This window comes from Panthera tigris, chromosome B1 (genome assembly GCF_018350195.1).
Source record: "Panthera tigris isolate Pti1 chromosome B1, P.tigris_Pti1_mat1.1, whole genome shotgun sequence".
Classification (NCBI taxonomy): Eukaryota; Metazoa; Chordata; class Mammalia; order Carnivora; family Felidae; genus Panthera; species Panthera tigris.
Window position 1 is genome coordinate 107,917,636 of NC_056663.1, and position 14,338 is coordinate 107,931,973.

The following is a 14,338-nucleotide window of genomic DNA, read 5'->3' on the forward strand; positions in this document are numbered from 1 at the left end:
ATTTTATATTTCCACGTCAGAACTGAGAATTTAGAGTAAATTGGGAGATGACCTAAATCATGGTGTACACACTTCTCTTTTTTATATAAGTTTTTTATTATTCATTTTATGTTATTTCTTCACTTTTAAGATATTAAAGAGGTCATTTAAGCATATTCAAAATTTTAGAAATCATGTGTTTTTTGGGAAAATGAAATTATTGTGCAAATATGTTCGCATAATAGAGAAATGTGAAACTCTATTTTACCCTCCCCCCAAAAGCATATTTCCTTATTCCCTTAAGAAATAAAATAAATAAATTCTAGAGAAAATAGTAATTTGGAAACAATATATGGAAAAGCTGGTTTTATACACCTTTTAATTACAGATATTATTATTCTACTTCCTTAAAAAAGATTTAGATGTTAAAAGTTCACCAAAACTAGCAAGATACTAAGTAGAGGTGATATTTCATTTATCACTTTCTTGGCAAAGCAGAAAAAAGAAGAAAAAGGAGGAAGAAGAGGAGGAAGAGGAGGAGAAGGAGAGTTATTCAATAAAAAAAAACAGAAATAAGAATTTAGAAAGAGAATCTTACAAGCAATATATTGGTTGTTTATTACAAACTGAGCAAGAAAATTGACTAAATGTATTTGATGTAGAATTATAGCATAATTGATGTTTTAATATTAAGAATCACTGGTATTTCTCTTATATCAACATTAGGATGTTTTTTTCCTGACGGAAAGTTGCCTATGAGCACTGTACTAACCTAGTTAGCACTTTCTTTTTTTTGGTAAACTGTTAAAGGAGAGAGCAGGTGCTGTCTAGTTTTGCAATAAAAGCAAGAGCATACCGCCCTCTGGTGTTGAAAAAGCTAGGAGATCCAAAGATTGGAAACACAGAAATAATGCATTTAAAAACAAATGTCTTATTTTCTCTTTAAATAAATGTGATATACAAATATATAGTTAACATTTTGAATCCTGGAAAATAAATGCCAAATATGATTTTTAACCTATTTTTTAGACTTGGTTACAAAAAACATGTTGACTAGACAGAAAATGTTATCTTTAATATTTTACTTTTTTTGGTAATTTTAATTACATTGTTTTAATTATAGTTTTGAATGAGCATTTTAAAAGTTTAGTAAAGATAAATTAGTTATAATACTTTATCTCCTAGTATTTTTAATTACTTTGGCTTATATTATAAAAATTAGCTGTAAATTTCTTTTAATTGTTAAAAAAGTAAAGAACACAACTCTGAAGCACAGATCACTCAACTGGAAGAGGTGATTTTATAGGTCCTTTTGTAGCCAGATTCAGTGCCTAGTGAAAAATCTTTTCCATTGCCTGAAATGCAAGATGAAGGATTGACTGAAAAGTTCATAAGAAAAAGTCTTCTAGAAAATAACATAAACAGAAAGTTAATGATTGAAATTCAAAGAGAAACTTATTTATCATTGTATCCCCAAAATTATAGACTGAGACCAAGTAAATCTGGGGAACAATATACCAACATTAATATCTATAATCCAAATATCTTCAGCCCACCACTGCCTGTGGGTACAAATGTAGTCAAAGATACTAAGAGCCTACATACTACTAGCTCTTCTCTCTTGTCACACAGTCATTTCAGTGCCCTTCAGGGTCTCATCGTGATTGCCATTTGGTAGGTTCATCTTGGATTTCTGGCCTGTCACCAGTCTTCCTACCCAGAAATTACTGAATGTGTCTCAACAAGGCCACTGCAGCAGGCACCCACCATGGAAACACTATTGTGCGTACAGAGCCATAGCTTCCAATCCCTCCGGTGCTCTGTGTGCACTAGGGTCTTCACCAAATTCTGCAAATCAACTTAGGTAAATGGTTAGAAGTGTACTTGCCACTCCCTGAATATTCAAGTTGATCACAGATGCCAGGACCTATCTCAGGGGTAGATGAAACTTTGACTTTTGAGGATCCTGCCACTCTTTTTACTACAAGTATTTTATTTGCCTTTTAGGAGCAGATAAATATGAATTTTGTGTTTTAATATTCAAATTTGGACTTATCAGACACAATTGATGCATCATTATATTCTAGTTATAAGTAAATTTAAAGATAATTTGGTTGTAATTGATTTTCTAATTTTCAAAACCTTAGATGTGAAGTCTCAGATTCCTGTTCTAATAGAACTATTATAAATATTATAACATGGAATATCAATTTAACTGAATTATGATTATTAAAATTCTATGCATCTAATTTAGTATTGGGTTATGCTTGAGGGTAGAGGGAGGAGTTTAGTGTGAAAAGATAATATACAGACTAGGCTACTGAAAATTTACCCACAATCATCTTGGGAAGAAACATAGATCAATAAAAATGTAAAGGTATCACAAAAAAGATAGGGAGAACTTGCTCTTCTGATATTTAAATATTATTGGGAAAAATATTGCCAGCGACCAGCGTAAACAAGGAAGACTTATTATTCACCAGATTAATGAATTTTAGAGTTTAAAGCAACTTAATGTTAGCAAACTCACCCCCTTTTAAAATTTTCTATTTACATTTTTCGTAATATTTTTATATAGTACATTCTTTATATAAAAGTAGTACATTGTTCTTATAGTAAATTCAAATGATACAGAAAAGTATAAGAAATACAGAGATGATCAACCTTTTGATGAGCATTCTTTTAAATCTTCCTTGATGAATGGATACATGAAAATCAAAAGATAAACAATTATGTTAGGTTTCTTTATTTTTCTAATGAAGAAACTGAAGCTCAGACTTGTTCTTCTACCTGTACTTTCCTGGAGAAAATAGCATTTTCTCCCAAGGTATACCTTGGGGTAGAGAATGAAGGTGAATATATGTCGGATGTGAATAAGTTATTGAATTGGCATGATTATTTTCTGCATGTGACAAATATTCTTTGCTTGACAAATTTAGTCAGTCTCCTGAACCTTCTTGTAGGCCTATCTGTGCACTTTCTTGTAAAATCTAGTTTTACCAAGAACCCTGCTAATTCAATTGTGCCAGAACCTCCCACCTTCAATATCTGATCACCTTTGATATATAATTCCTCATCTTCCATCATCCCCCAAATGATGTCTGAGCACTGTGGCATATCTTAAGCAAGAATCCTTTTAGGTGGATTTAGCCAGAACCCCTCCTTACTCACTTAATTTTCTACTCACTGACCTCTACCCTATCCCTTGGCTATAAATCCCCACTCACCCATGCTGTATTGAGTTGAGCCCAATCTCTTTACCCCACTATAAAACTGCTGTCTTTCTTATACCTGTCATAATAGTCCTGAATAAAGTTGATCTTACCTCTTCACAAGTATTGAATATTTTGTTCTTTAAATGTGCTATACAAAGTGGTCTACAAAGTGCTGTAGATTCCATGCTGAATAAATCACAGTCCCTGGCTTCATGAAGTTCATGGATAATTAGATTGAAATATCCTGTGATAGAGGCTATCCTAGGATAGCACATTGGAGACATACTCATCTAAACTAGCTTTTGCAAGGTCAGGAGTGATTTTTCTTGGAATAGTTTTATCTAACTTGAATTTGTTAAAATGAGTAAGAGCTGACTAGATTTAGATATGGCAGAGACAACATTGGTCAATCCAGAACTGCAAATTGTTCAACATGTAAAGTGTGGGAATGACAAGATAAATGGATTTTGTAAGAGAAACTCTTTCAAAAAGCTTGACTATAAAGGTAAAGAAATATATTAAGGCAGTTGCTTGGGTTGGGGTGATGTAGCTGTGGTAAAACATTTTATGAAGATGTGAGTTAAACTTTTTAAGAAAATTATACCTGGAGTCTCAAACTAAAATAAATATGGGGCCAAACATGTAGACTAAGAGTAGCAAGCAAATGGTGGAGACTAAAATCATTCAGATATCAAAATATTGTTAAGTACCAAACAAAACATATGTAGATATTTTTACGGTCATTACTAAGAAATGATTGCCCCCAGATTTTAACTAAGTCCTCATAAAAGAGAGGTAGAAGTTCTAGAAAAGAGGCAGGGGAGAAAAAGTTTGTCTTTACAAGAAATACCCATTTTCCATGCATCAGGAAGCAAATAAGTAAGGTGAAAATTTCTTAGGTGTGAGAAATATTGATGGCAGTCAACTCGGCTCCCAAGGTGATGTTCAGCTAGTTCAACCCTCATTTTCTATTTTCATGTAAAGGAAAATAGAGTTAGATAGTGGGGCTATCAGGCTTAGAAATTATTGAAATTCTCAAAATATGTCTAGGAATGGAAATGAAAAAACAATAATGGATACAAGAAGGGTTTCATCATTTCCCTTTTATTGTAACTAGTTATGTTATAATTTTAAGTAATACCATAGGATAAAATTACTTTTTGTATAATCACAACCACATAAAAACATATATAAACAAATACAACTACATAAAAACTACATAAAAACAAATTACGTATAGAGAAACAACTAGAAATACATGAAGTTTTTGTTAACAAATGTTTGCAAATTTTCATGCTTTTGTAGTAGAAATATACATAATTTTGCAAAGAAAAAACTTAGTGTCAGTTTTTAAAAACATTTTTAACATCTCCTTTGTAGATGAGACAATTTCCAGAAAAAGAGTTGAGAGAAAATTGTTCATAAGACTATATCTAAACAAGGAAGCATACCATATATTTCATTTCTTCAGTCATCTTTTTAGTTCCCTTATAAATTGCTTATTTGGAATGAGAAGAAAATGGAAATAGAAAATGGAAACGTTGTTACATAGATCGCTGTTTAATGCTCATACTCATCACATTAAATCTAATTTGCAAAAAAGTTAAACTGTTAAGGGTAAAAGTTAAGAAGTTAAAGGTAACTTTAAAACCATCCAGTGTCAAGACAGGGAAAAAAAGAGAAAAATTTTCTGGAAATGAAAGGAAGATAATAAATAAACAGGAGAAATTAAGAATAGATGAAAATAAAAGAACTTATGTATTTTTTATGATGATATGAGCTACCGTTGAATTTGCAGATATACCTGGAAAATATTAGACTGTTAATAAAGGTTAATACATTTATATGTTGAATGGATGCTGGATGAATGCCTCCCCTATGGGAGAAAATAGTAACATATCCAAAATGGAACTGAATTTTAGACACCCCAGCTGGTCCTACTTTAATTCTGAATATCACAGTAAACATTACCCCCAAATCTACACAAAAATGAGAGAGATGTCAAAGATCTATTTCAAAATCATCTCAAGGTCCTAAGGGAATTGTTTGAATTTTAGAGTTCCTTTGAACAAATACAGGCATTCAAAGGTGTTTAATGCTATTTAATTCTGGATTATACCTTCTGGAGATGTTATTATTTCATTGGTGTTAAAGGCAAAATTTGATGATGAAATCTTGACTATAAGAACAAATACAGAGTTCTATGCAATGATTCATTTACTAGATCTCTCCACTTGGTCACAAATAGCATTTCTGCTACTTATTTGTAAGTTTTAAATGCCAAAGAGAAAAAATATCCAATTAGTGTTTTCCTTCTTCTCAAAGTTCTTATGTTTTTCTAATAAACAAGATAAATATATAGATATTTGCATTTTTATTTTAATAAAAGTGAACTCTTCCTTTTGAAAAATCATGTTGTTTTTCTGCTCTAGAAAACAAGACCTATGAAAATGGTAAATAGGCACTATATATATATATCTCCAGGAAATGGTGATAAAAGAAATCGCCTGACATTTACTCTTCTATTTACTGAGTTGCTTTCATAATCTTTTGAAGTGTGAATATAGCTGATAGCTCAGAGCTATGTACCTAGTATAATATTTTACAATATAATATGGTGGTAGTAATGTTATCATTATGTTGGAAATGACACTTTTAAGAGTGTGTACTGATAAAAACGCACACTTTGGGGACTAAAATAAATTTATATTATGTCACTGAAATCAAGAAAATATGAAGTGTATAAAAGTTCAGTAACAGTCACTGGTTATAAGAGTAGAAAAAATCATTATTTCAGAAAATCATAAACTAAGCATACTATTTTTATTTTGATTAAATATAACAATTACTCATCATGCAGTACCTTCATTTTGAAAAAGTTGTATACATAGGTATGGTTGTTGAAGCCTGGACGCTAAAAGGAGCTCCAAGGGATCAAACCATGTGATATCCACCAATTCTTAGTCTCAAATTCTGTTGAATAATAATGGATATTTTTAGAAAGCACTCAGAATCTTTAAGAGACTAAATCCATCTTTGGCTAAAGCCTCTATGATATTTATTATTCTCTTAAAACCAGGTTAAATAATTTGAATTAGCTGTGCCTTCTGGAGTAGTGTTTTTCAAGAATCTTTTACTCTGACCCAGAAAAGAAATCACCCCATTGGGATTCAAAAACACATAAAATATATACACACAAAGCTAACAAACTCATGTTTCCTAAAGCGCTACTTACCCTCACTACATGAAGTACATCAATATTTTTATTTTGGTCTATTTCATTGCCATTTATGTGTTGGTGAATTATAATTTTGGGAAAAATGCATCTGTCTTGAAAGATGATTATAAATTTTGGAATTCTCCCTAAGAGAGTGTGAGGGCCATCAATATATGGGAATAAATGGTTAAATGTTTACATATCACAATTTTAATTAAAACCATTGCTTTATTAATATGAAATATAAGCTAATTCTTTATAATATTCCTAAGATAAAAGAAAGAACTCAAGAAGCATATGAAAATGAGATACTTGATAAAATATGCCCTCCCACCCCATGTATCATGAAAAGTCAAAGTTGAATTATTCCAAATTCTTCAGTCATCTCAGCTTACGACACAGTTTCTTTTGTGCTAATCCAGTTCTCTTCTAGATTGTTTTCTGCCTTTTGGGTAGATATTTCTGGCTTTGAATATCTGAAATAAATTCAGATGAAATATTCAAATTTAAATAAAACTTGCTGATATCTGTGTTAAATTATTGTTATACTAACAGTTAAATTCTTGGTTTCATCTAACTTGGTTTTTCTCACCAGTGCAATGGTGGCATATAGAACACTGGCATCAAAAATCACCAGGAGCATGATCTCAGTCCCTTTTCTAAACCCTCTAAATCTCGAATTCCTCATTTTAAAAATAGACTAATAATGACTAACTAACAGGGTGATGAATGCAAAAAAAATGTACTATAATGACTGTCAAGAAGTAACCACTTATTAAATGCTAGTAAATATTATTGTATTTTTTTTCAATTTCAGCTAACTTTAATGAGCCTCTGTGATCATCTGTATAGCTCATGATACCACCTTCAAAAAAGAAAAAGTCACTCATAAATTCATTGTGATTCCTAGCCCCTAGCTTACTTCTGAATTTTCTTCTTTCCAAAAAATAGCAATAACTATAATACTTTCTTCAGTTGCCTTGTTTAATAATTCCTCTACTGCTACCAGAAATTACTAGAAATTTACAATGTTTGAGAACTCTTGGTAAATGGATTTCACAAACTGTATTTTTTTAAAAAATCTATAAATTTTGGAAATAAGTCAAAGAACATTTTAAAACCAGATATACAAAACAATAATTTCACATTACCTAATCTTCAAAGAGAGTGAAAGATTCTGAGAGATATTTATTCCACTACTACTGAGGTGATGAGTCACATTTGGAAGGTGAAAAGAAAAGAAAAGAAGAGAAGAGAGATGAGAAGAGAAGACGAAAGAAAGAAAAAAGAAAAGAAAAAAAAAGAAAAGAAAAGAGAAAAGAAGAAAAAGAGAAAAGAAAAGAAGCCAGCAAGGAAGCCAGCACCTAAAAGCTTCCTTTTTTTTTCTCACCAAAGCCTGCACAGGGGTCATGCAGCTGCACTTTTTTGGGGATATGTTGTCACAAAAAATAATGAATAGGTGTCTCCAAATTTTTAAAGTAGATTTATTAGGACAGGTGAAAGGCAGATTTAGCAGACTTGGGATCAAAGCCTATTTAACTTGCTTGGTATGGTGGTTAAGGAAATGTAACCTAACAAATGCTCTTTACTTGTTCATCCATGCATTTGCCCACTCATTCTATAAGAAAAACATCATGATGTAAGGGGAAAACAGGGCAAAGAGCTCCTGCTTGTGCCTTTTGTTTCCAGCTGGTCTCAGGTTCATCCTGCACAATGCACTGGATTAAGGCAAAGTCGAAACTAGCATATCACTAAAGACTCCTTAAGAATACATGACACATATTTTTAGGATTTTGAAATAGCATTTGATGTCTTCACTATTACCCTTAAATGAATATGACTATTTTTTATGTCTAATTTAACATCTGTCTTTTTAAAAATGATCTCAATTTTATTGACTTTTCCAAGGTTCTTAAGTTGGTGTTCCTACCCTACACTCTGCCTTGTTTTTTTTTTGTTTGTTGTTTGTTTGTTTTTTCTTTTGTAAGGGACACAGCACTATATAATAAACCTACTTTTTCTCCATGTGTTTCTTCTTTATACTCACACTACTGCCACCCTCATTACACTTCTGACTCCAGATATATGGGGCAATGCTTTGTGACACCGATTGGTTGTCCTACAATTCAATTCAATCTGGCACTAACCAGAGTTATTTCAGACCCCACATGTTTAGGGCTCAGTCCTAGGACACTGCCCCTCACCTTCTGAAGATACCAATTGCAAGTTGTAGGTCCCCAGGTTTTCCACAACCACTCTGACTTTGAGACAAATCAGAGGTTCTTATGACCTCACCTTGGATTCGGATTTGATGGTTTGCTAGGAAAGTCACAAAACTTAGGGAACCACTTATTTCATTTACCAATTTACTGTATGATAAAAGATACAGATGAACAGCCAGATAAAGAGATACATAAGATAAAGTATGGTAGGGTCCTAAGCGCAAGAGTTTCTGTCCCTATGGAGTTGGGGTGCATCCACATTTGTGGATATGTTCACCAACCTGGAAGCTCTCCAGATCCCAAAACCTTGGGAATTTTATGGAGGCTTCATCATGTAGGCATGATCCATTATTGACTTAGTTTCCAGTCCCTCTCCCCTTCCTGTAGGATGAGGGTGAGGCTAAAAGTTCTAAGCATCTAAACAGGGCGTGGTCTTTTTAGTGACCACCAGGAACCCACCAAGCATTGCCTCATTAGAACAAAAGATACTGCTCTCACCCAGGAAATTCCAAGAACTTTAGGAGCTCTGTGTCAGGAACCAGTGTCAAAAACCAAATATTATATCTAAAGATGCTCTTAGTGCTCTTATTATAGGAAATAACAAGTCTTTTAGGAGCTTTTTGCCAGCAACAGGAGGACAGATACACATGTATGTGTGTGTATATACATATTTTTTTTCTATTACTTCACAACAAGAGATTCAGGCAAATCACAGACTGCATTGCTTTGGCATCCCAAACAATGCCAAACCTCTTCTGTCTCAGGCATAGGACATAAGTAAACATCTCTGGTTTACCATCTTTTATTTTCCAGACTTCTCACTTGCACTGCCTAATTTTTGTTAGGGAAGGATAAGTGGGAGGACTGAATGGGAAGAAGGATAAGTCCTTAGGTTAAAATACACACACACACACACACACACACACACGTTCACATTCAAACTCACATATCCACAATGGTGATAATATGTATCTCTCATTCTTCTAACTCTGAACATATTAATGTTAAATAAATGTCATATTTAAATTTTATTTATTCTTTTGGTTGGCAGATTCTAGTTCCATATGCTTTTTAATTTTTTTTCACTATTACATATTAAGATGAGCCATTCTAATATGCAAAACTGACATCTCATCCTTTGTGTATTCAAAAATAAAAATCACATCTTTAATGTCAGAATAGATAAGGATTTAACAAAGTAGTGTCATCCATTTTTTAAATTCCTTACTAAATTGCCTCTTAAAATACTAAGCAAACCCACAAAGTATGTGAATTAGTCTGTTCTTGTGGGTGATCCAGGGGATGGGGTGGGGTGGGGATGGAGCTAATTCCCTGTACACTTAACGGATTTTAAAACCAAATACATGAGCTTGGAGAAATCTAGCAGTAGATATAATATAAGACTGCATAATTTCCTTTGGCGAATTTCAAATTTTTCAATATTTATTATACATATTGTTTAATTTAATTTTTAGTTTTAAAATGAACTTTATGGCCATGTTCATATATACACAAAACTAGAGGATACAGCATAATTGATTTGTACATTTTAATCAAACCAAAACCTTTTCATTGCTGTATTTCATTTCTTTTATTAAAATACAATTCAGTTTGTTTATAGAGAATAGAGTATTTTGATACTTGAAAAGTTTTTGGAGATCAAATAATTATCTTAAATAATTATTTTTGATAGCAGTATTAGTAAGTGCCTAACATGGAAGTTAATTTTTCTTTAAAGTAAATATGAAACCACTAGGGGGATTTTTCAAATTGGTAAAAATTCAAGTCTATATATAAATAGAATCTGAAGAATTGAAATGTTTGGTAGAAATTTAAAAATTTTTAATTGTGGATATTTGAGGTTGTTTTTATTTTTTCCCAAAATCTAAGGCATAGACAAACGTTATCCAACTGTTGAATTTTATTTAAATTACCAGGAAAAATGTATTTCAGAACATCAGAACATAAAAATATAAAATGGGAGTAGTATCATATTATAGTTTAATCATTTAGTCTAATAATCTTTTTTTGATGTCCATTTATTTGTGTTTGAGAAAGAGGAGAGGCAGAGAGAGATGGGAACAGAGGATCCAAAGTGCACTTTCATCACAGAGCAATCGCAGGGCAGGTGGGGCTCAAACTCACTAACTGCGATATCATGGTCATGACCTGAGCTGAGACTGGATGCTCAACCAAAGAGTCACCCAGATGCTCCATAGTTTAATAATCTTTTAATCATTAATAGCTATTAATTACACAGGTTCTTCAAATTAAAAAAAAAACCAAAAACCTATAAAATATTTACAAAATGATACAATATGTATAATATACAACTCATATTACATGTTAATTTGATTTTCTGTGATGTTGTATGTCAATAGTATTATTGTGTATTAAAGTATATGTGTCACAAATTGAAAACATGAACTTTTTTGATTGTTTTCTACTAGTTTGACAAGAGTTTGGTAAACTGGGAATTTGAAAATTCCATAGTCTAAACCAGTTTTGAGAATTAAGAAAATTTTTTATAGAAAGCAATTCACTAAAAATTAGAGTCATCCATCAAAACAAATAAAATAGAATAATGGAAAATTATATCCATTTGTGGTAAAGCCATTTGGGGAAAAATTTTTTTAATTCTCTCTACATTCTTTTTCTTTTGAACTAAAGAAAGTGATATGGAAATAGAACATATGATTATTAGATAAAATTTAATAATGAATAAATTATAATTTAACTATTAAATTATAATTTATTTTAAATCATAATGTATTAATAATAATTATAATTAATAATGTTAATAATTAATATAATGTCAATATTATAATTACATTAAAATAATAAATTTATTAATAATGAATAAAAATTCAAATTTAATTTCGATTATAGGGGCAAGCCAAATTTAGAATGTGCTTTAAGACAAACATGTCAAAGCTTTTCTTCTCATCTAGGCTTCCTGGCCTCTCATTAGAGGGGTCTGAGGATGGTTGTTCCCATTTTGTTCTTTCTCCTATAGCTCCTCCATCACTTTGCTTCTAAGAATAGAGAAAGAGAAATCCTGTGTATTTTGGCTGGTATGGTGAAGAAGACCAAGTGTCTCCCTGCAACTTCAGAAAAGGATGTGTTATTAAAGGGAAAAACCTGTAACAACTGTATATACTTAAGACAAAATCATTCCCTCAGCTTGGCACTCCAGATACTTAGCAGACACTTAGAACATGTTTCCCTGTTCCAACTCATACACAAATATTTGATTTTCTAATTCTTTATGTAAATAATGTTTACCAGTCCTATAGAAGCAATCTTTATGGTTATTAACATTTTACACTAAAACTTTCTTTCTTAGCTCTCTCTTTTATAAGTTTATTTATTTATTTTGAGAGAGGGGGAAGTGGGGCAGAGAGAGAAAGGGTAGGCTCTTTCTACCTACCTCCCTCCGAGCAGGCTCCCTCCGAGCTGTCAGGACAGAGCCTGATGTGGGTCTTGAACTCACCAATCCATAAGATCATGACCTAAGCTAAAAGAAATCAGGAGTGGTGCGCTTAACCAACCAAGCCACCCAGATGCCTCTCTTAAGTCTTTTTTTTTTTTTTTTTTTGAGATGACTAGTTTGAAAAATGATCTCTTTCTTTGGCAAAATGAAATAGGAATCTGTATTCTTGAAGACATGAAAAAAATCTACTCTAATAGTAAAAACCTAGACTGTAAACTTTAAGCTATTAATATTTTAGCATATTAACACACTAAAATTATCTTTGATATGTATTTTTCTTATATATAAGCATCCATATCACATAAACATTTGTATTTATATTTCTGTCTTAGTCATTACATTTCTCCTTTTTTTCAGATAATGTTTAAAGGATTCTGCATCAGTCTTTGGTATTGGACATACTCAAAATCCCTTCTTCAACTTTTGCTCTCCTGGTCCATTGTCTTCCAGCTTTAACTTACTTGTGATCCCTTCAAACATTTTACATGGTTTGCAATGGTTACATGAACTTTTGGGAAGTGATAATTGCACCATCTCATACTTTATTCACTATGGCACTTTAGAAAAAGAAATTGGAAAAAACTTACAAAGCAGTATTTTAAAAAATGAATCTTATTGTGAAGCTTCGGAGAAGTTTTCGAACATTGATTGTTCTTTTAGCTACCTTTTGTTTGGTGAGCATTGTCATTTCTGCCTATTTCCTCTACTCTGGCTATAAACAGGAAATGACTGTTATTGAAACCACTGCAGAAGCAGAATGTGCTGACATCAAAATTCTACCATATCGGTCAATGGAGCTGAAAACAGTTAAACCTATTGATACATCCAAAACTGATCCTACTGTCCTCCTATTTGTGGAGAGCCAATATTCTCAACTTGGTCAAGATATCATAGCTATCTTGGAGTCTAGCCGATTTCAGTACCAAATGGTCATTGCCCCTGGCAAGGGGGATATACCTCCTCTTACAGATAATGGCAAAGGGAAATACATTTTAGTTATTTATGAAAATATTCTGAAGTATGTCAGCATGGACTCATGGAATCGAGAGCTTTTAGAAAAATACTGTGTGGAATACAGTGTTAGTATAATTGGTTTTCATAAAGCCAATGAGAACAGCTTACCAAGTACACAATTAAAAGGCTTTCCATTAAACCTTTTCAATAATCTAGCTCTAAAGGACTGTTTTGTCAACCCTCAGTCTCCTTTGCTGCATATTACCAAAGCCCCCAAGGTTGAGAAAGGCCCTCTTCCTGGGGAAGACTGGAGTATTTTCCAATATAATCATTCAACCTACCAGCCTGTGCTTTTAACTGAATTACAGACAGAAAAATTCCTTTCATCCTCATCCAGCAAACCACTCTATGCGACAGTGATTCAGGATCTGGGGCTTCATGATGGAATTCAGCGCGTTCTTTTTGGCAACAACTTAAACTTTTGGCTACACAAGCTCATCTTCATAGATGCCATCTCCTTCTTGTCAGGGAAGAGGCTGACACTGTCCTTGGACAGGTACATCCTTGTGGACATTGATGATATCTTTGTTGGGAAAGAGGGAACAAGGATGAATGTCAAAGATGTAAAGGTAAGAACATTTATAAATAACATCGTAATTTTTGTTTCACTAACTGTGGTATTAATAAAATGTAATTTTGAATATTTTAGATTCCTACTTATGCAAAGTTTTAAGATGCAGTATGTTTGAAATAAAATAGGCATTAAAAATATTGAACTAAGCCTTAACTATTCCTCACACACATACCCCAGATGCTTTGTAGGGGATAGAACTACAATATCCCAAAGAATATTTACAATTAATTTCCTTGCTCTTCTTAGACCTTGCTCAAGAACTCTGTAGAACTGGCTTTCTCCTTCTAGCACATGTTGCAGTTTGTAGCAGTGAGACCCATATAGTCATAAAACTCGATTCTTCGACTGATCCCCTGCCCTCCTTGGGTTTGACAGTGGTGGTTGAAATACAAGATGGAGAAGTACCTCTTGTAACTTCAAGTAAGCATAGTGTTTGTTTACATGAAATGTTAATATACTTGTAAATGTAGATATGAGCAAAAATGTAGTTTTATAGAGAATGCGTATTGGACTTGAACTCAGAACTCTTCCCTTATTATCTCTTTTATAAATTTATCATATTGTTTTGGGTAACACAACAGTGTTTGACTTTATAACAAATTAACCTTGCGATTGTTACTAGAT

General features: G+C 32.5%; 1 protein-coding gene across 6 annotated transcripts in view; it reads left to right on the forward strand.

Annotated features, from left to right (window-relative positions):
- The window catches only part of LOC102948923 (bifunctional heparan sulfate N-deacetylase/N-sulfotransferase 4), a 375,766-nt gene that overhangs the window by 124,026 nt on the left and 237,402 nt on the right, over window positions 1-14,338 (forward strand). For all 6 annotated transcript variants that reach the window (XM_042984004.1, XM_042984005.1, XM_042984009.1 and 3 more), the window contains one exon: window positions 12,484-13,709. In XM_042984004.1, coding sequence (XP_042839938.1) covers window positions 12,732-13,709 — 978 coding nt within the window. In that variant the 5' untranslated portion in view covers window positions 12,484-12,731. The remainder of the gene's footprint in view (window positions 1-12,483; window positions 13,710-14,338) is intronic.